This window comes from Pseudophryne corroboree, chromosome 1 (assembly GCF_028390025.1).
Source record: "Pseudophryne corroboree isolate aPseCor3 chromosome 1, aPseCor3.hap2, whole genome shotgun sequence".
Taxonomy (NCBI): domain Eukaryota; kingdom Metazoa; phylum Chordata; class Amphibia; order Anura; family Myobatrachidae; genus Pseudophryne; species Pseudophryne corroboree.
In genome coordinates this window covers 153,283,724-153,308,545 of record NC_086444.1, presented here as the reverse complement: position 1 = coordinate 153,308,545, position 24,822 = coordinate 153,283,724, and the positions used below count along the sequence as shown (strand labels likewise).

The window sequence follows — 24,822 nt, the reverse complement described above, 5'->3', positions numbered from 1 at the left end:
ATTCTTCTCCACTTAACAGTAGTGGGGAAATACAACTCTAGTTGCATGTTAATTCGCTCCACGTTCTGATTGTGTTCGTCAGTCACAGGACCATCCGACTCTAATCTACAATCAGTGATGAATTTTTGGGTGTCAATATTAGGGGGTAAGCACCCTTTTAAAAGTATCCGCCAATCTTTGTTTGCCGGTTCATATGCATTACACAGACCTTTTACATACTTCTGACATCTGGCTAAATGCTTCTGGGGATCGGAGAATTCTGAAATGATTGACCGAAGTTCTGATCTGGACCACGGGCAATACATTGCATTATTCCTGGTGAGGATTACTCCCTGACTATCGGTCCGCCTTTTGGGAGTTACTATTTCCAAGACAGGATATAATCCTACCATTCTATTCCTAACCTGCTCACTGCGAGGTGTTAATGTCTCTGTGCAATGACCCGTCTCACACTTACCGGTAGCTGTGACCTCACCAGTTCTTTCAGTGGGGAATATTGTTACTGCTCTAACTGGATGGACAGGCCCCACCTGAGTTTCCTGCAAGGTGACTGCCTGAATGAGAGCTGCGATTTGGCTGGGTCCTTCATCTTCCTGTGACCTATAACCTTGGAGAGACTTCAAAACAGGATACAACTTGCAATAGTTAGGGTTAATACATTGCTCTTGTATTCTACTATCATTTACAGATATACCATTGACTGTAGCCATCTCTTCCCTTTCGACCTGTGTCGATAATGGAGTGTCAGTGCCCTCATTCCTGCTAGGTTTGGAACTTGCTTTGCGAGTTTGTTCCCTTTGCACCTCTCCCTCTTGTTGCCACAGGTTTAAACAATCGTTATGTCTAATCCTTTGTTTTCTGGATTTAATCAGACATATTTTACTACCTACATTCTGCAGTACCTCTGGTTCAAAGCTGCCCACCCTAGGGAATGATACCCTATCTTTGTCAGTCATACGTACCCATTCGTCACAATAAACTTCAGCGTGTGGACCATATTTTCCACACATTATAAACCTCGCGGACCCCTTTGGCCGCGACTCTCCTGCCTGAACCCTGGCTACCATACGTCTCTTAGTTGAGCAACTGGCTCCCATAATTGTGGGCCTTATCCCACAAACACCAAAATACTCAATATAAGCAGACAATGAAAGTTCTTAGAGCGCTTTCACCCACTCCCGCCCACGTTGGCCGGTACTGCGATACACTGTTGATAGCGGAAGGCAATGTACCCAACTTAGGGCCCCTAATTGACCTATATTTACTGGAAGTTTTTTTAGGAGTGACTTACCTTTTCCAGTAAATATCTGCCGTTGGAGATTTTCCTGAGAGAGACCAGCGAAAACTCCCTTTATGCACTTGTACACAAATCACGCTTGCGTATGCTCTATACAGCGATAATGATACCGCGATTTTACACAAAAGCTCGTAAAGGGGTATCAAGTTGCACTATGTATCGCACCCACAAACATGCAGTCCAATCGCACAGCGTATAGGTACTTGTTACCTATACGCTCTACGACCACTGGAATCGAATCACAAGCTGCGAAACCTCAGCCGGAGCATATCAAAAAAACTATATGGGTCACAATTCCCTACCACGCTCGTGTGTAAGTCTCCTCTCGTCTTACGTATTCCAAAACCTATACTAACGTGAGTCAGCAGCCTCACGCCGCCAAAGCCTCCACTCACTTGGTGTACCGGGACGGGATCCCGAATTCACGGGGTTCAATATGTTCACTCCTACTTTCACTCACTCAAATACACTTTGTTTTTCTGTACAGAAAATTTCCACTCGTTCTGATCGGCAGCTTTTCCCCCAGAGGCAATACAGTTTAAACAAAAGTTTTCTACTAATCTGCTTTTGAAACGGATAGTTATGTGCTATTGTAGTATTGCTACTATCCCACCTTTTAATTGAACGAAACTATCATGTAATTTGTACTTAGCGTCCGCACTCTTACGCACGTTGCGTAAACACGCGACCGTGCTTGTGTCTTTTACGCTGCGTGCGCGGTCCTGTACTTTGTCCGAGCCACGTGTACAAAACGTGCGTCCGCAATAAAACAAATCCCACAACCTCTATAAATGTGAGCAATACTAACTATAATCACTCACAAGCACAACCCATGCTTGTTCTGTGTAACCCTTTATCACTGGGCCAGACCTGCGTGTGGTGCCTATAATTACTCCCTTAAATACATTTATTTCAAATTTAACTATATAGCAACAATTGTATCTGATTTCACACAGATCTAAACAAATCTAGCAATCTAAACCTTGCGGCAACAATGTGAGAGGGTATACAAAGTATCGTTGCCCTTTGTGTACGCTTTTGGCGCCAAAGAAAATTACAGATTTTTAAATAGCTTTTTTCCTGTTTACCTACGGGTTCTATCAGCACCTCTGCAGACCAGACAGAGCAGACGCAATCTAACAGCACACAAACAGGGTTTTTTGAACATCCACCAACCAGGAAAAGGTTACGTAGATAACTTTCCACCCTTTGCTGATAGATTACGTCTGCTATGACCTGCTAGCCTGTGAGCATGTGAAAAACCGGAGGAGCCCCCAATTGTAAACGTCGATTTACATACAGGACTAAAAGCAACACTTAAAAAAAAAAAGAAAAACCTTCAATACACTTTAAATGGAGCCGCTGCGGCCGCTGTAATCAAACCTTAGCCTACGTACTTTTTACACCGTTAGAGTACAAAGCCCCGTACCATGTACGCACTTTGCGTACACACCCAAAGACACACCCAAAGACACGCCGTGAGCACTTTGCAGCTACACGTGTGACTGAAATACACTTAACGTTAGCAGGGAAAAGAGACACGACACCAGATTGTATTTAAGATGCTGGGTTCCGACACACCAACATATAATTGTTGAAAGAGGGTTACAATATACAACAATACAATACAATAGGAAAATGGCTACAGTCAATGGTACATACGTTTTGGTTTCGCCTGCGCTTCGTGTCCAGTCCTCAGTCATCAAGGTAAATGACCTTCAGAGTCTGTGTGGGACCAGGCATGCAGCTGGCTTTTTATACAATAGATCAAAACATAATACAATAGACACTGTGTGCTCTTCTTCCATTGGTTCGGGGGTGGGACATATCCTGTGCTCCGGGGATCATTGGTCAGCTCAAGAGGTGGGCGATGGCTAAGACTAGAGATGTGATTTCTGTTTGCATCTGAGTTCCCGCCCCATGACCAGTTAAACCCATCACATTAATCATACATAAATCTGGTATTATTAATAACTTAATGTTGCAATATGTGACAATATTCTTATACCCACCAGATTAATGCTTATGTGACTCTGAACAATATGATCCCACACGATATGATTATCTATTTCTATCCTCAAGATAGATATATATATAGATAGATATGGATATATGTATATCTATCCGGTAAGTCCACACTCACTGCTGCAGTTCACAACATGGGCGGTGCTCCGTAAAGGGCTCTCAAGAGGTACAAAACATATCCAAAAAGAGTACAGGCACTCACCACTTCCTTGATGATGAAAAATTTATTACAACTCACAGGTGTATCTCACATAGAGACAGTCAACAGCATGTCAGCAAAAGATGTCGACGTTTCGGCTCCATCTGAGCCTTTTTCAAGACAGATAAAATCACATCAGGTTCACACCCAGCAGCCCATAACACACACCAAACCCTGGAGCACTTTTATAGCAGATGCATATCATAAACCCCGCCCATCAATCAACCGACAGGAAGTGGCTAAAACACTAGTACTACAGTGCCTAATCTGAAATATAGATATAGCCCATCCACTGTGTCATAGCGCCAAATATATACATAGCATATGGACACCTTTAAATGTGTTGTTGGTCCATCAAAGCGGCTAATAGCCGCGATGCCGGAAGTGATGTGCGTTCCATTGCCCATGGAACGCGCTCGTCAGAATTGTTAATTGCGGAAGTGAGTCATGGTACCGGAAGTGGTGTGCGTTCCACTGTCCATGGAACGCACCCATGTGACCGGAAACACAGGCTGCGTAAGACGGCTGCCGGCCGTCGCTAAGCAACCTCACTGGCAATACTGGTCACCGTGATACACGTAATAGAACTACATGACGCGATCACATGACCTGACTGGGCTGGCATGACAACAAGAGGAAACAAAACGATAAAAACCTTAGTTATATCATATAGAGTGTGTGAATTAGATGAAACACACCAAACAAATAATGGATGCATTGAGCATGAGTATGGACTCCATAACAGTCCTGGGTAAGGAATAAACACTTATCGCGATACACACATACTTGTTCAATCTCGATAAGCAATAAACATTTATATCACAATAAACACATCTTTGTTCAATTTCGATATTAACACAACCTAAGATAACCATATTCCTATGGTAAATACTGGTAGCCACCAGATAGTATCCAGGTAGCCCACTAACACTCCCCTATATATAGACAGAACAGTTCATAAAAACTATCAAAATTAGCTAGAGGATGTGTAATGCAAAAGTGCTAAGTCTAAAGAATATGGATATACATATCCCAGGACATAATGGAATCCATATAGGGTGTGTGATATAGCCTCTGCCATTGGGTAATCCAGGGTAATCACCAACATAGAAGACAATGTAAAAAACAAAACAACACACATATATATGTAATCATACATGTGAAAAACATGTATAATTAAAAAGAGATGTCTAGTCATAGCCCTATCCGAGAAAAATGTTAAATGGATTTGCCTCATTTAATCCTCGTGGTGCTAAAGTGTCCAGCTCATAGATCCATTTAGCCTCTCGTTGCCGTAACAGCCTTTCCCAGTCACCCCCACGTGGAGGCCTTGGTACGTGATCAATCAACATACACTTCAAGCTAGATATTGAATGCCCTCTAGTTGCGAAGTGTTGCGCTACTGGTTTGTCAGACACCTTGGAAACCAGTGCAGCTCGAATTGATGTGCGATGGTTGGCCATCCTGTCACGAAAGTTTCTTGTTATCATGCCAACATAATAGTACCCACTATGTGGGTGTGCAAAACTCACACCAGTCATCAATGATCGGCATGTGGTACAATTGGGGCACCGATAGCAACCTTTCTTGGTGTCTGGAAACCAGGTATTGCTGGTGACTGATGGTTGTAAAGTCGGACGCATTAGCATTTGTCGTAGGTTTTTTCCACGTCTGTAGGCACAGAGCGGTGGCTGCTGACTTAATCCTTTAAAGACTGGGTCAGTGGCTACAATCGGCCAATGCTTGCGTAGCACTTTTTCGGAATGTGGTGAGGCAACGTCATATGTAGACGTGAAAATCATTCTGTTAGCGGCTCGCTTGGCACGACAACTGTTGTTAGAGTGGGAGTGCCTGTACCTTGCTTTGTTTAAACATCTTTCGACGGTTTTCCTTGTATAGCCACGTTCATAGAATCTTTCAGCCATCGCCTTAATCTGTATCTCAGTGTCCTCATCCGTGGTATTATTTCGTAGCACACGCATGAACTGTGAAATAGGTAAACTCTCTTTAAGATGAACGGGGTGATGACTGGAGGCATGAAGGAGTGTGTTCCTAATAGTCTCTTTTCTATGGAGGGTCGAGGCAAGTCTTCCATTGTGTCGAAAAAGAGACGTCTAAAAAATTCACTTTATCACGGTCAATGTGATATGTGAAGCGGATAGGGCTATCTAGAATATGAAGATAATCAATCATCTCATAGAACTCCGTGTCAGTCCCTAGCCAAATAATGAAAACGTCGTCAATATAACGAACAAAAAATAAACACTTAAACCCAAATCTTGGTATGATATTATTAGATTCGTATTTGTGCATGTATAAGTTGGCATACGATGGGGCCAAATTTGACCCCATCGCAGTGCCACTACACTGAATATAGAAGTCCTTGCCATAGGCAAAATGGTTCTTTTTCAATACTAAACCCGCGAGTTCAAGCAAAAGTTCAGATGGTGGACCCTCATGAGGACCCGCAATCAAAGCATCACGCATAGCCTCTAGGCCCTCTGTGTGTGGAATAACTGTGTACAAGGACTGAATGTCCATAGTTATTAACCAGACATCCTCAGGTATAACGCCAAGAGAGTCTATCTTGTCAAGCAGATCTGCAGTGTCCCTAATGTAACTAGGCATCATCGTTACAAGTGGTTGAAGAAATGAATGAATAAAAATTGCCAGTGGCTGTGAAACAGAACCCATCGCCGAAATAATCGGGCGACTGGGAGGGTCAGTCATGGATTTGTGTATTTTCGGTAATGTGTAGATGATTGGACACACTGGACTGTCCACTGTCAGATAGCCAGCTATTTTTTGGTCCAACCATCCACACACCAAAGCCTGGTTGATAGTGGTATCAACCAGTTTTTTTATTTGTAACATTGGACTACCTCTGCACTTCACATATACCTTGGAATCTGCCAATTGCCTACGTATTTCAGCATTGTATTTACACCAGTCCTGCACCACCACGGCACCGCCTTTATCGGCTTGTCGAATCACAATCTGTTCATTGTTGATCAAACTCTTCAATGCAACCCTTTGTGCCGGAGAGAGGTTGTTATACCGTGGTGGTGCAACCCCAGTATGCATCTCACTATCAGTTAGCCGGAGAAATGTGCGTATACTCGGATTTGTCGACTGGGGGTCAAACACACTCGGTCTGGTTAAACCTGTGACTTGAGTCATTTCGTTTGTTTTATTGGAGAAAAACTCCTGTAACCTGAGCTTTCTCCCAAATTTGTAATGGTCTACAACCCACCCAAATCTATTGTGTGGAACAGTGGGAACAAATGAAAGGCCTAGTGCTAGTATTTCTATTTCCACAGGTGAAAGCGTATATTCTGACACATTGAAAACAGCATCTACTGATATTTCCTTGGGCGCCCCCTTCGCCTTATAACCACCCCTCCTCGAGGGGAACCTCGTTCTGCGTTTCTGTTGGGGTTGGTATCGGTCTGTGCGCTCCTCCCTAAAAAAGCGCCAGAGGGAGGTCTGTTGTCAATCACCTCACTCTCAGAATTGGATTGAGATGAGGAGTTATCCAAGGGACCTTGATATCTACTTTTAGTCTGTAAACGCGGTATCCGACCAGCGTAGCCCTTAGATTCACCCCTCAACCAGCTGTAAACTTGATTATTGGTGTAATCGGTATTTACAGTAACCAATTTCTTCCGCTTAAACGTGATGAGTTCTTGCTGATAAGTGTTGACTTGTTCAGTCAAGCGATCAAGCCACTTGTCAGCAGTATCAACCACCAAAGTGGACAAATGTGTAGAATTAAACACGACCAATTCCTCTCGCACTTGTTTCAATTCTACCCCAACCTCCTCAATAACGAGGAGGTTGAGGTCCAATGAACATTTGTTTAGAACACCACACCATTTGGTGCAAAACGTTGGACTATTGAGACCAATGGTGGGTACATTGTTTACACGAAATCCTCTTGGGATTTTCTTATTCCTATAGTAGTCCGAGAGGAATTGGCCGTGTAGAGTGAGATCGACCTCCCGCTTCCTTAATCTCAATACTTTATGGAACAAGTCTAGCGGTGTCTCGTCCGGTAACTTGGCAAATTCAATATGGTCAAAAAGCACTTTTTCAGCGTCGTCATCAGTCAAAGATAGAAAAGTGCTGTGTGCTAACTGAAAGGTAGCCTCATCAATCACTTGATTAGGGTCATTTGACATACTGACCACAACACAATTAGACAACACTTAAAAAATCTAATAACAAACACAAAATTTAAACACAAAATTTGGACCAGGGACCGACACTAGAGTTAACAAATGATTATCCAAAAAATTATAAAACAGTTAAAAAATCACCATATGTTAGTGAAAAGGATGGCATAAGGGCTAGTTGGGAACAGAAAAACTCCACAAAAATATCTTATATGGAAATTAAGGCGGGTGTCGGACTAAAGAAACAATTTGCAACACAAACCATTCCCCAATATATCCGGTAAGTCCACACTCACTGCTGCAGTTCACAACATGGGCGGTGCTCCGTAAAGGGCTCTCAAGAGGTACAAAACATATCCAAAAAGAGTACAGGCACTCACCACTTCCTTGATGATGAAAAATTTATTACAACTCACAGGTGTATCTCACATAGAGACAGTCAACAGCATGTCAGCAAAAGATGTCGACGTTTCGGCTCCATCTGAGCCTTTTTCAAGACAGATAAAATCACATCAGGTTCACACCCAGCAGCCCATAACACACACCAAACCCTGGAGCACTTTTATAGCAGAGGCATATCACAAACCCCGCCCATCAATCAACCAACAGGAAGTGGCTAAAACACTAGTACTACAGTGCCTAATCTGAAATATAGATATAGCCCATCCACTGTGTCATAGCGCCAAATATATACATAGCATATGGACACATTAAAATGTGTTGTTGGTCCATCAAAGCGGCTAATTGCGGCTAATAGCCGCGATGCCGGAAGTGATGTGCGTTCCATTGCCCATGGAACGCGCTCGTCAGAATTGTTAATTGCGGAAGTGAGTCATGGTACCGGAAGTGGTGTGCGTTCCACTGTCCATGGAACGCACCCATGTGACCGGAAACACAGGCTGCGTAAGACGGCTGCCGGCCGTCGCTAAGCAACCTCACTGGCAATACTGGTCACCGTGATACACGTAATAGAACTACATGACGCGATCACATGACCTGACTGGGCTGGCATGACAACAAGAGGAAACAAAACGATAAAAACCTTAGTTATATCATATAGAGTGTGTGAATCAGATGAAACACACCAAACAAATAATGGATGCATTGAGCATGAGTATGGACTCCATAACAGTCCTGGGTAAGGAATAAACACTTATCGCGATACACACATACGTATAGCCGCGTTCATAGAATCTTTCAGCCATCGCCTTAATCTGTATCCCCTTGAAGAAGTCCAGGCTTTTGAACGGACGAAACGCGTTGGGCCCATTCTGCTGCTGAAATTCCTCTAATGGACAGATAAGCGATTGAACTTTTAAATTCCTGTACGCATGTATTTTGGCTATTTTATATGTATCGGGACAGTCTGCTGCTGAGTCCTTTTTAGATGGACAGATAAGCCTCAATATACCTTTTTATCTTGTACGTTTTTAGTGTAGCCATTTGTATGTCTTTTGTATTAAATTGCTAATTTGTTTATCTTCAAAATGTCTGGGCTGTCAAATATATACAATTGGGAATAAGCACGTTCCCTAATTTATTGCCCTTTATTGCTTAATGACACTTCTTTGTGAAAACGGTACACACTATGCTTCGTTATGTTTTTTCTTTACATGTGAATCTCAATTGATCAACAATCGTTGGAAATTCTTGTAAAACCAGATAAGTGTTCTTGGTTTCAACTATACCCATCTGATTTTGTTCCCCCTTTTAAAATTTTGTTATTGCACTCCCAAGCGCTTATTCTCTCCACTACTTATCTTTGTTTCTAACTGTACACCTTACACTTATTCTGTATTATGAGCAGCTACTCTTAAAAGAGCTAAGGAGTGTCACTTACAACAACTAACACTGCACATCTGTACTGAAGCGCCTAGGTCTCTGCTATTCTATATATATATATATATATATATATATATATATATATATATATAGGTATATATACACACACTGCTCAAAAAAATAAAGGGAACACTAAAATAACACATCCTAGATCTGAATGAATGAAATATTCTTATTAAATACTTTGTTCTTTACATAGTTGAATGTGCTGACAACAAAATCACACAAAAATGATCAATGGAAATCAGATTTATTAACCCATGGAGGTCTGGGTTTGGAGTCACCCTCAAAATGAAAGTGGATAAACACACTACAGGCTGATCCAACTTTGATGTAATGTCCTTAAAACAAGTCAAACTGAGGCTCAGTAGTGTGTGTGGCCTCTACGTGCCTGTATGACCTCCCTACAACGCCTGGGCATGCTCCTGATGAGGTGGCGGATGGTCTCCTGAGGGATCTCCTCCCAGACCTGGACTAAAGCATCCACCAACTCCTGGACAGTCTGTGGTGCAACGTAGTGTTGGTGGATGGAGCGAGACATGATGTCCCAGATGTGCTCAATTGGATTCAGGTCTGGGGAACGGGCAGGCCAGTCCATAGCATCAATGCCTTCCTCTTGCAGGAACTGCTGACACACTCCAGCCACATGAGGTCTAGCATTGTCTTGCATTAGGAGGAACCCAGGGCCAACCGCACCAGCATATGGTCTCACAAGGGGTCTGAGGATCTCATCTCGGTACCTAATGGCAGTCAGGCTACCTCTGGCGAGCACATGGAGGGCTGTGCGGCCCCCCAAAGAAATGCCACCCCACACCATTACTGACCCACTGTCAAACCGGTCATGCTAGAGGATGTTGCAGGCAGCAGAACGTTCTCCTTGGTGTCTCCAGTCTCTGTCATGTCTGTCACATGTGCTCAGTGAGAACCTGCTTTCATCTGTGAAGAGCACAGGGCGCCAGTGGCAAATTTGCCAATCTTGGTGTTCTCTGGCAAATGCCAAACGTCCTGCACAGTATTGGGCTGTAAGCACAACCCCCACCTGTGGACGTCGGGCCCTCATACCACCCTCATGGAGTCTGTTTCTGATCGTTTGAGTAGACACATGCACATTTGTGGCTTGCTGGAGGTCATTTTGCAGGGCTCTGGCAGTGCTCCTCCTGTTCCTCCTTGCACAAAGGCGGAGGTAGCGGTCCTGCTGCTGGGTTGTTGCCCTCCTACGGCCTCCTCCACGTCTCCTGATGTACTGGCCTGTCTCCTGGTAGCGCCTCCATGCTCTGGACACTACGCTGACAGACACAGCAAACCTTCTTGCCACAGCTCGCATTGATGTGCCATCCTGGATGAGCTGCACTATCTGAGCCACTTGTGTGGGTTCTAGGGAGGTCATACAGGCACGTGGAGGCCACACACACTACTGAGCCTCATTTTGACTTGTTTTAAGGACATTACATCAAAGTTGGATCAGCCTGTAGTGTGTTTTTCCACTTTCATTTTGAGGGTGACTCCAAATCCAGACCTCCATGGGTTAATAAATTTGATTTCCATTGATAATTTTTGTGTGATTTTGTTGTCAGCACATTCAACTATGTAAAGAACAAAGTATTTATTAAGAATATTTCATTCATTCAGATCTAGGATGTGTTATTTTAGTGCTCCCTTTATTTTTTTGAGCAGTGTGTATATATATATATATATATATATATATATATTTCTATATATATATATATATATATATACACACACACAACACTCCTGCTATTACAATTTGTTAGGAAATATATATATATATATATATATATATATATATATATAATTTCCTAACAAATTGTAATAGCAGGAGTGTGTGTGTGTGTGTATATATATATATATATATATCTATCTCCAAGAGTTTAGACTATGAATGTTATTACCTCAGATTTCTAAATGTCTGGTTTGTAATTTGTTAGCTATTGCTAATTGAGTTTCTCTTCAGTCACCCTAGGTTCCTGGATATTGTCTGTTTGTCCTGTCTTCAGATAAGACAATGACAATCCAGTATTTATTGTCTTCGACAGATACTGGGCAACTCTAGAACAATGGGGGTAACCAAAGTTATTTGCCTTCTTCATAGGATTTCAAAGCTTTGCGTAAATAAGGCCATCTGGTACATTGTATTTGAGTTTCTGGGAGGATAATTTATGTGCGAACCATCTTCATGCTATTAGAAGAGTGAGCAGACAGTGGGTGATTTATGCAATATATCGATTACGATATGTCTTTGTGGCTTTTCCATGCGAGTACAAATGCCTCTGTAATTACTCATACCACGCGCTAACACGCACGACCGCGTGAGCGATCATACGCAATTTGCGAATATGTGCACGCACAGCCGAATAAGTACGCGCACGGAGGCCATCTATGTGATGTTTGTACGTGATGTGTGTACTGTAATATTTTCCGACTTCGACACCGCCTATAGGGGAGTGTATATCTGCATAGCAGGGCTGCGAACACTTGTGCAGCCCTGCTATGCAAAAAAAGTTTCCTGTAAAAGAAGACCAGGGTAAGAGTTACTTACCCTGTGCAATCGTTCCAACGATGCAGGTCCCGGAACCGATGTCAGACACCCGCCCTCCAAACACCTAGACACGCCTGCGTTCGCCGAACCACTCCCGGAAAACGGTCAGTTGACGCCTCGGAACGCCTTCCTCCTGTCAATCTTCTTGCGGTCGCCACTGCGACCGTTATTGCCATTAGCGGCGTCGCTGCCCGGCGACGGCAACAACGCGCCTGCGCAATGCGGCCGCTGCGCATGCACAGAACTGACCCGTTCGTACCGCTGCGACAAACAGCAGTCGGAATGACCCCTCATGAGCACTGCAGGCGTGGCAGATATAACATTTGCAGAGTGAGTTAGAGTTGGGTGGGTTATATTGTTTCTGTGCAGGGTAAATACACCCCACCCAAATCTATCTCTCTCTGCACATGTTATATCTGCCCTCCCTGCAGTGCATATGGTTTTGACCAACTGCTTACAAATTTCCTGCTGCGATCAACTCAGAATTAGGCCTTTTATTCCCCCATACACAAATAGCAATGTTATGAAAATAGTAGGGGACTGGCAGCACATCTGACCAAGAATGTAACAGAGTGCAGACATGTTGGGACTTCTAGGTTGCAGTGATTTTCTGTTGAGTTTGGCTTTCAAATTGCGGTGACATAGAGGCAGATAAGCCTAGCTGCTGCTAATGTGATGTACGTTTAAAATGCACACATCGGTCACAGCTTTTTTCCCCAACAAATAAGCAGATTAGTGAATTATATATATTTGAATCAAAAAGCATTGAAATACTTACACATTTTCAAATTTTAAAGTAAAAAATGTTTAATTCAAGCAATAAACAAAATTAAATTTTCAATGGAAAACATTAAATTGTGAAAAACAACAAATGCTTTTTGACACCATTCAACAATGGAATACTACAAACAGATATTGTGTATGCCTACATGTTTTGTGTGAATCTTATCTGTTTCACTTTAGAACCACAGACAGAATTTAATGGCACATACAGTGATGTTTTTTCAGGTTTACACATGTAAACTTGAATTTAAAAATAAATAAATTAAAAACGGTACATATACTTCTCTCCCATTATAGAATCAATACTATATGTCCAGGAACATTTTAAATAAATTTGTACAATTCCCATGATAAACATTTTGCCTTGTGGAAATTTAAAATAAAATTTTTATACCAAGAATAATATTACAGCAAGTGATGGTATCTGGCCATATATATGTATATATTTCTTGTAGATGAACCTTGCAATTAAGTGATATTGTCGAAAAATAATAGTCCAAGAAGCACATGCAATTAGAATGAAGAGGGTGGAGATTCTATGGTGCATCCACTCGGTACTTGTGAGAAATGAACTGTTGTTTTAGGATGGTCACTAGTGTAATATTCCCAACTGGCCACAAGATGGTGCAAATACATCACTGGATAGATGGGAAATTCATGAGACTATAGCTACGGTCTGTAAATGATCACATTCCATTCCAGTATATATACATGCAAATGATATATTTCCTTAGCAAGGTATAACAACTGATCATAACAGGTTTTAAAAATAACATAAACATTTTTTCACAAGCATGTAAAATAAAAAAATAGTTACCTGCTCAGTAAGTATTCAATTGAGCAGGATTGCAGCGCTGAACATAACAAAAAGCAAACAAACCATAATAAGATCTAGTGCAAATGAGTCTCTGAACAAGAAACACTGCTATACATGTGTGGCCTAGCAACTCAAACGTTTCCACATACGAAAACCGGTAATAATAATTCACCATATTGCACAGCATGTCACCGGAAAACAAACAGATGGACAGTCTGTAAAATTAATGAGTATAGCTTCTCATTGCTTGTGCTTCTCATTACGTTACAGATTCCTAACCCTGGTCCTCAAGGCACACTAACGGTCCAGGTTTTAACGATATTCATACTTTAGCACAGATGCCTTAATTAGTACCTCAGTTATTTTGATTTAACCATCTGTGGTCAAGCATGAATATCACTAAAACCTTGACTGTTAGTGTGCCTTCTTGAGGACGGAGGTTGGGAAACACTGCATTACACAATATGAAAGCTGTTTTCTACAGACCTGGTATATGAATAGAACTGCATTCAGTATAGATATAATCCATTTACACTTTTTTTTTTGCGTCATGCAAAATGTTCTCATTTGTAATACTTTTGGCACAGTGACACACTAGACAGGTTTAGTGGTTCTTTTTAGCGTATTCACAGCAGAGAGTATATGAAAATATGAGAACTATCTAAAAGGCAGGTGTGACTTCTCATTCATCTGAGAGAGCTTTCCCATTCACCCACATTGGATAACTATAGCTGCCACAACAGCAAATAACCAGATAGCGGAATTTAAGAAAAAGAAGAAAAAAAAAACATCTGTAAGCATAAAAAAATGATTAAGTAATCATCGGCAGTTTTGTGGTTTTCGGTTGTTCATTAGGATTTCTTTAAAAAAATTAAAAAAATTAACCTTGAACATAAAAACAAGCTTTGCAATGCATTAGTTTTGTACTGTATTATCTCTGGTAATAGGACCATTTAACCAGGCAGACCGTTTGGCTTAGTGCAGAGAGAATCGTGGCTGTAAATCACCATTTTGTTCCAGTTTTTGAAAAAGCAACAGGCTGCGCAATCTGGATACCTGTTTCCCTTCTTTCCATATGATAATGAGGTGGTCAGCGGAACACGTTACTAGACCGTGAGCATGAAAATACAGAAACATCTGTAAAATAAATCAGAGAACATGTAAATGTTTCACGTTTACTATGTTGGAAAACCGTATATAGTGGTATGGTTGGTCTGAAGGTTCAATGTTAATAATGGTGTTCATAATATAGGCCCAGATTTATGAAGCCTTGGAGAGTGATAAATTGCACGGTGATAAAGTACCAACCAATCAGCTCCTAACTGTCATTTTTCAAGCACAGCCTGTAACATGGCAGTTAGGAGCTGATTGGTACTTTCTCTGTGATATTTATCACTCTCCAAAGCTTGATAAATCTGTGCCTTAGTGTGAACACTGCTGGACACAATCAGCACTACTGTCACATGAATTCAGAGGGGGATTGGATTACTATGTGCCCATATACAGCACTAAATCCACATTGAATATGCAGAAGGAAGAGCAACCACGTACAGAAACACTGCATTCTAACCCCAATGTAAGGAAATTTCCTGCCCCGCATATTAGGAAATGTTCATCTCTGCAGCACTCTTGAATCTAGAGCACAGATTAGACATCTGTTCCACCATCTAATTCAGAACTTTGCCTCTTACATAAGGATGTGCCAGTGGGTCAGTATACAACATTGTGGGGGTCATTGGTCTTAATTGCTTATTGGTGAGAGAGAGAGTGTGTAAGATCTGTGGAACCACTCTGTCAACCTTTATACTGGTGTCCGGTTCCTCCGGAATCCATTTGTAAATGACACCCTCACTTACAAAGACCCCAACGACACCACCCCTTTGTGCACCTCAGAATTTAACCTTAAATTACTCACCAACATAGATCTGCCTCTGACCTGCACCTCACCCCTGATAACCAGCTCTCACTCTCATTTACAAGACTTCTCCCGTGCTGCTAGCCAGTTACTGAATTCCCTACCATGCTAAACCAGACTCTCCTACAGCCTTCAAATTTTGAAATGGTCTTCGAAAATATTCGAGCCTAACCCTATTCCCTCCTATATTACCTACACTGGTACACCCTCACATCTGTTCCAATCTTTAATATGAGCCTCGCCTCCTATTTCACTATGGCCTCTTCCAATTATAATGTACATTTTATTATAAGCAGGGCCCTTCCTACCCTTTGTTTTCACATCTACATTTATATTGACTACGTCGTATGTCAGGTTTACATGTAAGACCTGCTTTCCCACCGACACGGCAGTGCAACATGGCACCTTACAAATCGATTACAGCAACAGCTTACCTAAAACATTGCCTAGCGTATGGACAGAATTCAGTAGTTTCATGACGTTATCTCCCATCACCCATTATACACTACGTACAGACAGAATTTTTTTTCCTAAACTAGTAATTCAATTCAGCTTCACCTGTACAGAAGAAGAATGTCCAATCAAATCCCCGATCAGCTCCAGCGAGGCTACAATGCCGCTATCCGGGGTCTTCTTTACTGCATGATTAGAGTGTCTGCCAGATTTTCCAAAACCCCATATACTGAAAAAACCTAATAATAAACATATTTGTCGTTATCTCTCAACTGTAAAATAAAGTAACAACCGTTAATTGTATATGCTAGCCGCTGGAAACATTCCCAGACATCAGCTAATATGCATCTGAACGTGCAGCCGCCTGCAGCATTCACAAACACACTCAAGACTAGATTTACTATATGGCACTTTTCAAAGCCACCACATCTTCAGCCGGTTTGGCTACTGGATTTAAAGGGTCAATCAAACGGAATACAAAACACTCCTAGTTTTGTATTAAATATAATTACACCTATAAATCCAGCGTTGAAAGAAGATGTGATAGCTTTGTAAAATGCTACATAGTAAATGTATCCCTTGGACTGAACTTCTGATGCCTGATGTTGAATTTACACGTGATATGCAGCCATTAATATTATCTTATCAGCCATTATAAGACTCTAACAGGTTCACTGCAATGTTAATTGATGGATTAATTTACAAAAAAAGTCTTCTGACTATCACAGATTTAACACAAAAGTCTATTTAGATGTACATCTAAATGTATTAATGTATTACAATATGTCAATTTATGGACATCTATGGTTTGATTCCTTTGCATGTGTGGATTGCATGGGTTGTTGCCGTCATTTGGAGAAAATGTCATTACAATAGCCCCATTACAAATATATTTACTGAGAAAAATGTTGGTGTTTAATACTGGTTTTACCCGCTGTAGCCCTCCAAGCCCTTTTTGTAATGTTACTGTACAGTGTACTTGGATATATGTATGTGTCGCCAAACAGTACAAGACTGGAGGTGCCACAGACAGGTGGTATGGAAATGGTTTTCTTATCAGGTAAAGAGCTGTTACAATACATTTAAACTGTAGCTGAAAATATTTAGCTAATATTTCTTTGGGATCAGTATAATTTGCTGATGGACGGGACGCCAGCTGTCAGTATACAGACAGTGGTATTCTGTCCATCAGAATCCCGACAGACCCCATTAAGGCCCCTATCCCTCACCTTTTCCCTACCCTAACCCTCCCTTAGGGGTGCCTAACTCTAACCCTCCCTTGGGGGTGTCTAACCCTCCCTGCTTGGTGCCTAACCCTAACCCTCTCTTCCCCGCTGCCTAACCCTAACCCTCCCTTAGGGGTGCCTAACCTCCCCCTCTAAGTGCCTAAAACGCTAACCCCCCTTCTCCTGCCTAAACCTAAACACCCCCCACGGCAGGACGCCAGCGAAGACGATCGGGATGCTGGCTGTTGGTAATGTGACGCCAGCATCCCATGCGGCATCTGTATATAGACGCCGGCATTGTGTCCACCTTCAGGGACCCGGCGTCGGTATATTGACCGCCGGGATCCCATCCGTTGGGAAGGTAACTGCTTCCCATTTCTTTGGTTCATAAATGTACTGTTTTATACTTTTATTTATTCTAATTTTATTTACTTCAATGGGCCGGATTCAATGTGCTAAGTGGTCTGCCGGGGCTATTCAATTAGAGCCCGCTATAAGCTTGCAAGCTGCACTTGACAAAGATTTCTGTATGAGCCTGAGGGATTCTCGAACCAAAATCTGTGGCAATTGCCCTTATCATGTGTACTGTGGATGCGTTAACCCATAGCTCAGGATACTTATCTCGGAACCTATGGGTTAACATGCATTAGCGGCAAATTTACCGCAAATGAAATAGGAGCTGTAATTGAATAGCTGCTACCACCCTTTTCCGTGCACAGTAAATTACCGCAGCTAACTGAACCGATCCCAAGTATTTTACAGTGTCACAGAGATGTACAACACCAGTAAAGTTAGAATCATTGACACAGTGGAACAAATATTTCCGTAAAGAACCCAAAATAGATATTATATTACATCTAACAAACAAGGACTAATCTCTAAAAGTAAACCACGTTCTTAACTACAGATGTTCAATCAACTTCCTTTTACACAGATAACTTTATGAACTTTTAGTGAAAGACTGCCATACCGTCAAACCTCACAATGATCAAAAGAACAAGATTTCAGTGATGTATAAGGACCACAGGTACTGCTTTCCCAGATAACATGGGCTAGCGGTTAAACAAGATCTGGAAACGTAGGCTATTTTTTACCTGCAATATTTTTTTTTCTGGAATACATACCCTTTAATAAACACATTTAGCATGTGCTTAGCCACAGTGAGCAGAATACAGCATCTGTACGTTGTGCATACTGTACCTGCTGGGACAGACTCAGCCTGAAGCTGTTGCTTTGATTTTAGCTCCCAGATGCGAACACTGCCATCTTCTGAGCAAGAAACTAACTGCCTGAAAGAAGATTGGAAGCATTATAACAATTCCATCCTATGATTTTATATACATATATTTGTTTTGTTTATATTTCCCTTGTACTCCACTATAAACATACAAGACCAAAAAAAACCCAGCTCAAGTTCTTTATAGATTGTACAGTTTAATATCTAACTAATTCTATAAAGGTAACATGCTTCTTGGACACACAGGCCTCTCTTCTCATTGTGGGGTAAATGTATGAAGCAGTGATAAGAGCGGAGAAGTGAGCCAGTGGAGAAGTTGCCCATGGCAACCAATCAGCATTGAATTAACATTTATAATTTGCATTATACAGAGCAGCTGATTGGTTGCCATGGGCAACTTCTCCACTGACTCACTACTCCACTCTTATCACTGCTTCATATATTTACCCCTATGTACCCAATATACAAGCTCTCATGGTGAATGATGCAACACGTTGTCACCTGTTAGGAATATTTGCCATGTGCTGTATATCGGAGTCATGAGCATTCTTTTGATAAGCAATCACTCGCTTAGTGTGACTGTTGTACACGTAGATACTTCTTCCCACGGCCACATAGATGCACTGGAACAGAAGAAGATGCAAATTCAGCTTTAAAAGGATGAAGTAAAACAGTATAGGTGTTTGTGTTGCAGATGGTGCTAATGTAGACGGTCAACTAGAGTGTGGAAAAACGCAGTATCCCCTACGCAGATACATGCTCTTTCAACTAAACATGATTGGCGACTTTTTATGATCATCTAAGTATAACCTGATGCTTTTACCCAGTGCAGAAAAGAACTGTTAAATGTACGTGAAATATGCCATAAACATTGCAGTGTTTAATTGTATTGTGGTGGCATTTCTTCTACTGCACTTAGACATATGGAGGAGCCCACAGTGAGTGCTAAAAACCCCAATATGTATGAGGTCCAATGGGGATCACAATGAAATGTGCAGTGTGTTTTTTTTCTTTTTTTTAAAGCCATATACAGTAAATGACTTATATTTGCCAACTGCCACCCACCCCGGCCATGGCACTAAGCTATGACTGTAAGCTTGATGCTTCAGAAAGCAAGCATAAAATGAAGCATTCTTTGTGTTCTAGAACAAGTTCAATCCCAGAAGCAGAATTAGCTGTTGCAGCCAGTGCAAACCTCTCCGTCAGATGCAATGTGTTGGATGGATACCTCCTCCTGCACTGGTAGCATTTTATTCTCTTGTGGTACATCTTGGGATGAAGGGATGCGAGAGAGGTTTCTTTCAAAAGCTTGGACTGACCAGTCTAATGCATCCCACACTATTAATTCCCCTGCATGGGAGCCGCTTACAAATGATAGCTCTGTAGAGTGAGAAACACAAATATAGGTTACATCAGCATTCTACCAGCTACTAAAGAAACTGAAGTTGCTCATTTTTTTGGAATGAAAGGTAAGTAGGTACAATGGTGGGGGAACAATCTGTAACCAACAATGGTAAGGGAGCAATCAGTAACCACTTGACTTCCTGGCTGGAAATTAAGTAGGTACAATGGTGGGGGAACAATCTGTAACCACATGACTTCCTGGCTGGCTGGCAAGTAAGTAGGTACAATTGAGATAGTGACACCTTTGCTTTCACATGGTGTAATGTATGTAAACTTTATTTAATGTAAAAAAAATATTAAAGCAGATTGTATAAAATTACCTTATGTATATAAAATATAAATACATTCTGTTTAGACTTGGGTCCCATCAACAAGATCTCTCATTATAGTATGCAAATATTCCAAAATATAGAAAAAACAGGTATCCAGAATACTTCTGTCCCAAGCATTTTGGCTATGGGAGACCCAAACTGCAATAATTACTGCATTAGTCTAATTAAAATATGGTTGTGCCACCAAGAGTGTGGCAACCCCGTTTAAGATGGAGGTGAATTCATGATTAATTTGAGATATGATAAATAATAGGATTTTAATACCTACCGGTAAATCCTTTTCTCTTAGTCCGCAGAGGATGTTGGGGACACTTCAAGAACCATGGGGTATAGACGGGATCTGCAGGAGACATGGGCACTTTAAGACTTTCAAATGGTGTGGCCTGGCTCCTCCCTCTATGCCCCTCCTCCAGACTCCAGTTTAAGGAACTGTGCCCAGGGAGACGGACATTTCGAGGAAAGAATTTATTGTTAAACCACAGTGAGCATCTTACCAGCTCACACCTCAAGCATACCGCAGAACGTGGCATTCAACAGAATACAAGCCAACGGCATGAAGAATTCGTAGCAATATGCTGACAAAAATCATAACACAACCTGTGTGTAACCACAACCAATAACTGCAGATACAGTATGCACTTGGACGGGCGCCCAGCATCCTCTACGGACCAAGAGAAAAGGATTTACCGGTAGGTATTAAAATCCTATTTTCTCATATGTCCTAGAGGATGCTGAGGACACTTCAAGAACCATAGGGTTTATACAAAAGCTCTAGAACGGGCGGGAGAGTGCGGATGACTCTGCAGCACCTATTGAGCAAACATGAGGTCCTCAGCGGCCAGGGTATCAAACTTGCAAAACATTTCAAAAGTGCTTGAACCCGACCAAACCGCTGCTCGGCCAAGTTGTAATGCCGAGAACCCCTGGGCAGCAGCCTGTTAGGCGCCGGGGTCCGCGATGTCCTCGCGGCCCGGCGCCTAGCAACTAGGGACGCTGTGCATACGTAGCCGCCAGCTCCCTAGCAACACAGGGACGCCGAGCGGCTAAGCCGCCTGGACCCTGGCAACGGGGACGCCATGGACGGACCGCGTTCCCCGTTGCAGGGTCAGATTTCAACATACACACTGGTCTTGTGGGCGTGCAGCAGGGCAGCTGCACAGCATTTGGGGCAATTAGACTGGGGGCATCTGATTGGAGGACTCTTTGTTAAATGCTTCTCAGTGCTTCACACAGACGCCGGTAATAGCTTCCTGCATGCTGTTTTGGTTTGCTGAACGTCTGTTCCAGTCCTGCTGTGTCCGGTCATTCCTGTCCTCAGAAGTCCTGTATCTTGGAGTTGTCATCTCATCTCAAGAAGTCGTTTGGTCCCCTGTAGTCCTCATCGATCACCAGAGAATATCGAGTGGTGTTCGTGAGTTGCGGCTCTGCCGTGTGTTACGGCTCAGCCGCTTTATCTTTATATTCTGTTTCGGAGCATTTGCGGAGGGTTCCGCTTCCACAAGTCCTCTCCGGAACTCGGCGGTGCCGGGTAGGAGAGTGGACAAGTGGATATTTTGGTTGTCCTTTTCCCTGGCGGTTTGTCCGCACATATTCTAGTTTCCAGTTAGCTTGTAGCCCCTGGCCTGGTTGTTTAGTCAGAGGGCCCCTTGTTATCACCCTGTCTCGGATTTCCCTTTGTCTCCCATTAAGACCTGAGGGGGCATCGGAGTTGGGCAGACATAATCCGCCCTTCAAACGCGGCTGCCATGGGCTCAAGCAACCATAGTCTCGCAGGGGATTTCTGACAGCACGGGCGAGACAACGGAGTTAGGGCGCCAGGGGCTATTTTCCATTCCCGCACCCTTCCTCAGCATTACGTTCCAGTGCTCCGGTCCTTGCAATAAGATCTCCTCAGACCAGAGTGCTGGAATCATAACACATCCCAGGACAAGCCCACCTTTCTAGTAGAATGGGCCCTCACCGATTTCGGTAACGGCAATCCAGCCATGGAATGAGCATGCTGAATCGCACTACAGATCCCCAGCGCACAATGGTCTGCTTGGAAGCAGGACACCCAATGTTGTTGGGACATACAGGACAAACAGAGCCTCTGTTTCCCTAATCCGAGCCGTCCAGGCGACATAATTTTTAAAGCTCTAACCACATCCAGAGACTTTGACTCAGCGAAGACGTCAGTAGCCACAGGCACCTCAATAGGTCGGTTCCTGTAGAAAGAGGACAACCCCTTCGGCAGAAAACGCTGACGTGTCCTCAATTCAGTTCTATCTTCATGGAAGATCAAATAAGGGCTCTTGTGAGATAAGGCCCCCAACTCAGACACCCGCCTAGCAGATGCCAAGGCCAACAGGATGACCACTTTTCAAGTGAGAAACAGCAACTTCACCTTCTGTAAAGGTTCAAACCCACGTGATTGAAGGAACTGCAACACCACATAAAGAACCCAAGGTGCCATTGGAGGCACAAATGGAAGGTAGATGCGCAATACACCTTTCACGAAAGACTGAACTTCCGGAAGGGAAGCCAATAGTTTTTCGAAAAGAAAATTGCCAATGCAGAAAACTGGACCTTAATGGAGTCCAATTACATGCTGCATTCCCTCCAGCCCGTAGGAAATGGAGAAACACCCTAACTGAAAACTCTGCCGTTGAAGCTTTCTTGATTTTACGCCAAGACACATATTTTCACCAAAGTCGGTGGTAACGTCTAGACGTTACTCCTTTCCTGGCCTGAATAAGAGTGGGGATGACTCCCTTGGGAATACCCTTTCGGGCTAGAATCCGGCGCTCAACAGTCATGCCGTCAAACGTAGCCACGGTATATCCAGGTACACGCACGGCACCTACTGTAGTAGGTCCTCGCGAAGAGGAAGAGGTCCAGGATCCTCTTTTTTTTTTTTTTTTTATAAATAATCAGGGCACCAAGCCCTCCTTGGCCAGTCTGGGCCATGAAATTTTGCCCGAAACCTCGGTCTTCCTATGATCCCGAGAACTTTTGGGAACAGTGGAAGTGGAGGGAATACATACACTGACCGGAATAGCCACTGGGTCACCAGTGCATCTAACGCTAATGTCCGAGGGTCTTTTGACCAGGAACAATATTTCTGAAGCTTCTCGTTGAGACGAGATGACAACATGTCTATTTGAGAAACTCCGCAAAGACTTGTCACCTCTGCGAAGCCTTCTTGGTGGAAGTTCCACTCACCCGGCTGGAGATCGACTCCTGGAATGAAAATTACAGACAGAGTCCTTACATGTTTTCCTGCCCCGAGGAGAACCTTCGTCACCTCTGCTTTCCATTCCACCCTGCTGTTACATTATCCAACTGGATCTGCACGGGATGATCTTGAAGAAATTGTACCGTTTGTTGAAGACCTTTGTAAATGGCTCTCAATACCAGCATGTTCATCTGAAGGCAGGCTTCCTGACTTTAGCATTTTCCATGGAAGTTTCCTTGAGTGACAGCTCCTCAGCCCCGGAGACTTGTATCCGTGGTTACCAGGACCCAGTCCTGAATTCCAAACTTGCGTCCCTCTAATAGGTGCGAGCTGTGTAGCCACCACAGGAGTGAACTCCTGGCTTTCGACAACAGGACTATCTTTGCATGTGTAGGTGGGATCCACTTTACCAACAGGTCCCCCTGGAATACCCTGACATGGAACCTGCCAACCTGTATGGCCTCGTAGGCCGTCACCATATTTGCACTGATGGATCGACACTGTTGATGGTTTCAAAACTAGTGTTACCATTTTCTGGATTTACTTGAAACGTTTCAAGTAGAGATTCAGATTTTAGGTTCAGGATCGGTCAGACCGAGCCGTCCGGTATCGGAACTACAAAGAGGCTTGAATAAACCCCTCCCTTTGTTGTGACCCAGGCACCAGGACTATGTCCTGGTCCTGACATAAAATATGAATTACCGTTATAAGTGCTTCTCTCTCTGAAAGAGACGTTGGCAAGGTCGATTTTAAAAATCAGCATGGGGAAACGTCTTGAAACCCCAGTTTGTATTCCTGGGACACTATTTGTAACACCCAGGGATCCAGGTCAGATTGACTCCAATCCTGACTGAGCAGTTTTTAGACGTGCCCCGACCCAAGCTACCTCCCACGAGGGATCCCCAGCGTCATGCTGTAGACTTGGCAGAAGCAGGGGTAGACTTCTGTTCTTGGAATCTGAAGCCATTGTAGACCTCTTTTCGTCTCTTCCCCGTCCTGCGAATAAGGGGAAACGTCTCTCTGTACTTACTGGGCCTAAAAAGGATTGCATGTGAGGGTGATCTTTTTTGCCGGTGCAGGTGCAGAGGGCAAAAATGTCGACATACCTTCGGTAGCCGCCGAGACTAATGCATCCAGTCCATCGCCAAATAAGGCGTCCCCTTATATGGGAGAGCCTCGATATTTCTCTTTGGAATCTGCATCCGCGTTCCACTGGCGAATCCCCAACGGCCACAGAGCCGATACTGCTATGGTAGCGGCTTGTGAACTCAAGAGTCCAATATCTTTCATTGTTTCTAGCATATAGGCGGCAGCGTCTTTGATATTCCCTAACTTAAGGAGCATCT

At 43.0% G+C, this 24,822-nt stretch overlaps 1 protein-coding gene across 2 annotated transcripts in view; it reads right to left on the bottom strand.

Moving 5' to 3' along the window:
• Window positions 1-12,876: 12,876 nt before the first annotated feature.
• Window positions 12,877-24,822, bottom strand: part of WDR41 (WD repeat domain 41) — a 103,503-nt gene continuing 91,557 nt past the window's right edge. Inside the window, exons 9-13 of one of the 2 annotated variants that reach the window (XM_063963654.1) lie at window positions 19,722-19,906; window positions 19,028-19,149; window positions 18,490-18,578; window positions 16,169-16,302; window positions 12,877-14,832 (exon numbers count right to left, since the gene is read on the bottom strand). In XM_063963654.1, the coding sequence (XP_063819724.1) occupies window positions 14,671-14,832; window positions 16,169-16,302; window positions 18,490-18,578; window positions 19,028-19,149; window positions 19,722-19,906 (692 nt within the window). In that variant the 3' untranslated portion in view covers window positions 12,877-14,670. The remainder of the gene's footprint in view (window positions 14,833-16,168; window positions 16,303-18,489; window positions 18,579-19,027; window positions 19,150-19,721; window positions 19,907-24,822) is intronic. The other variant, XM_063963658.1, reaches the window with a different exon arrangement.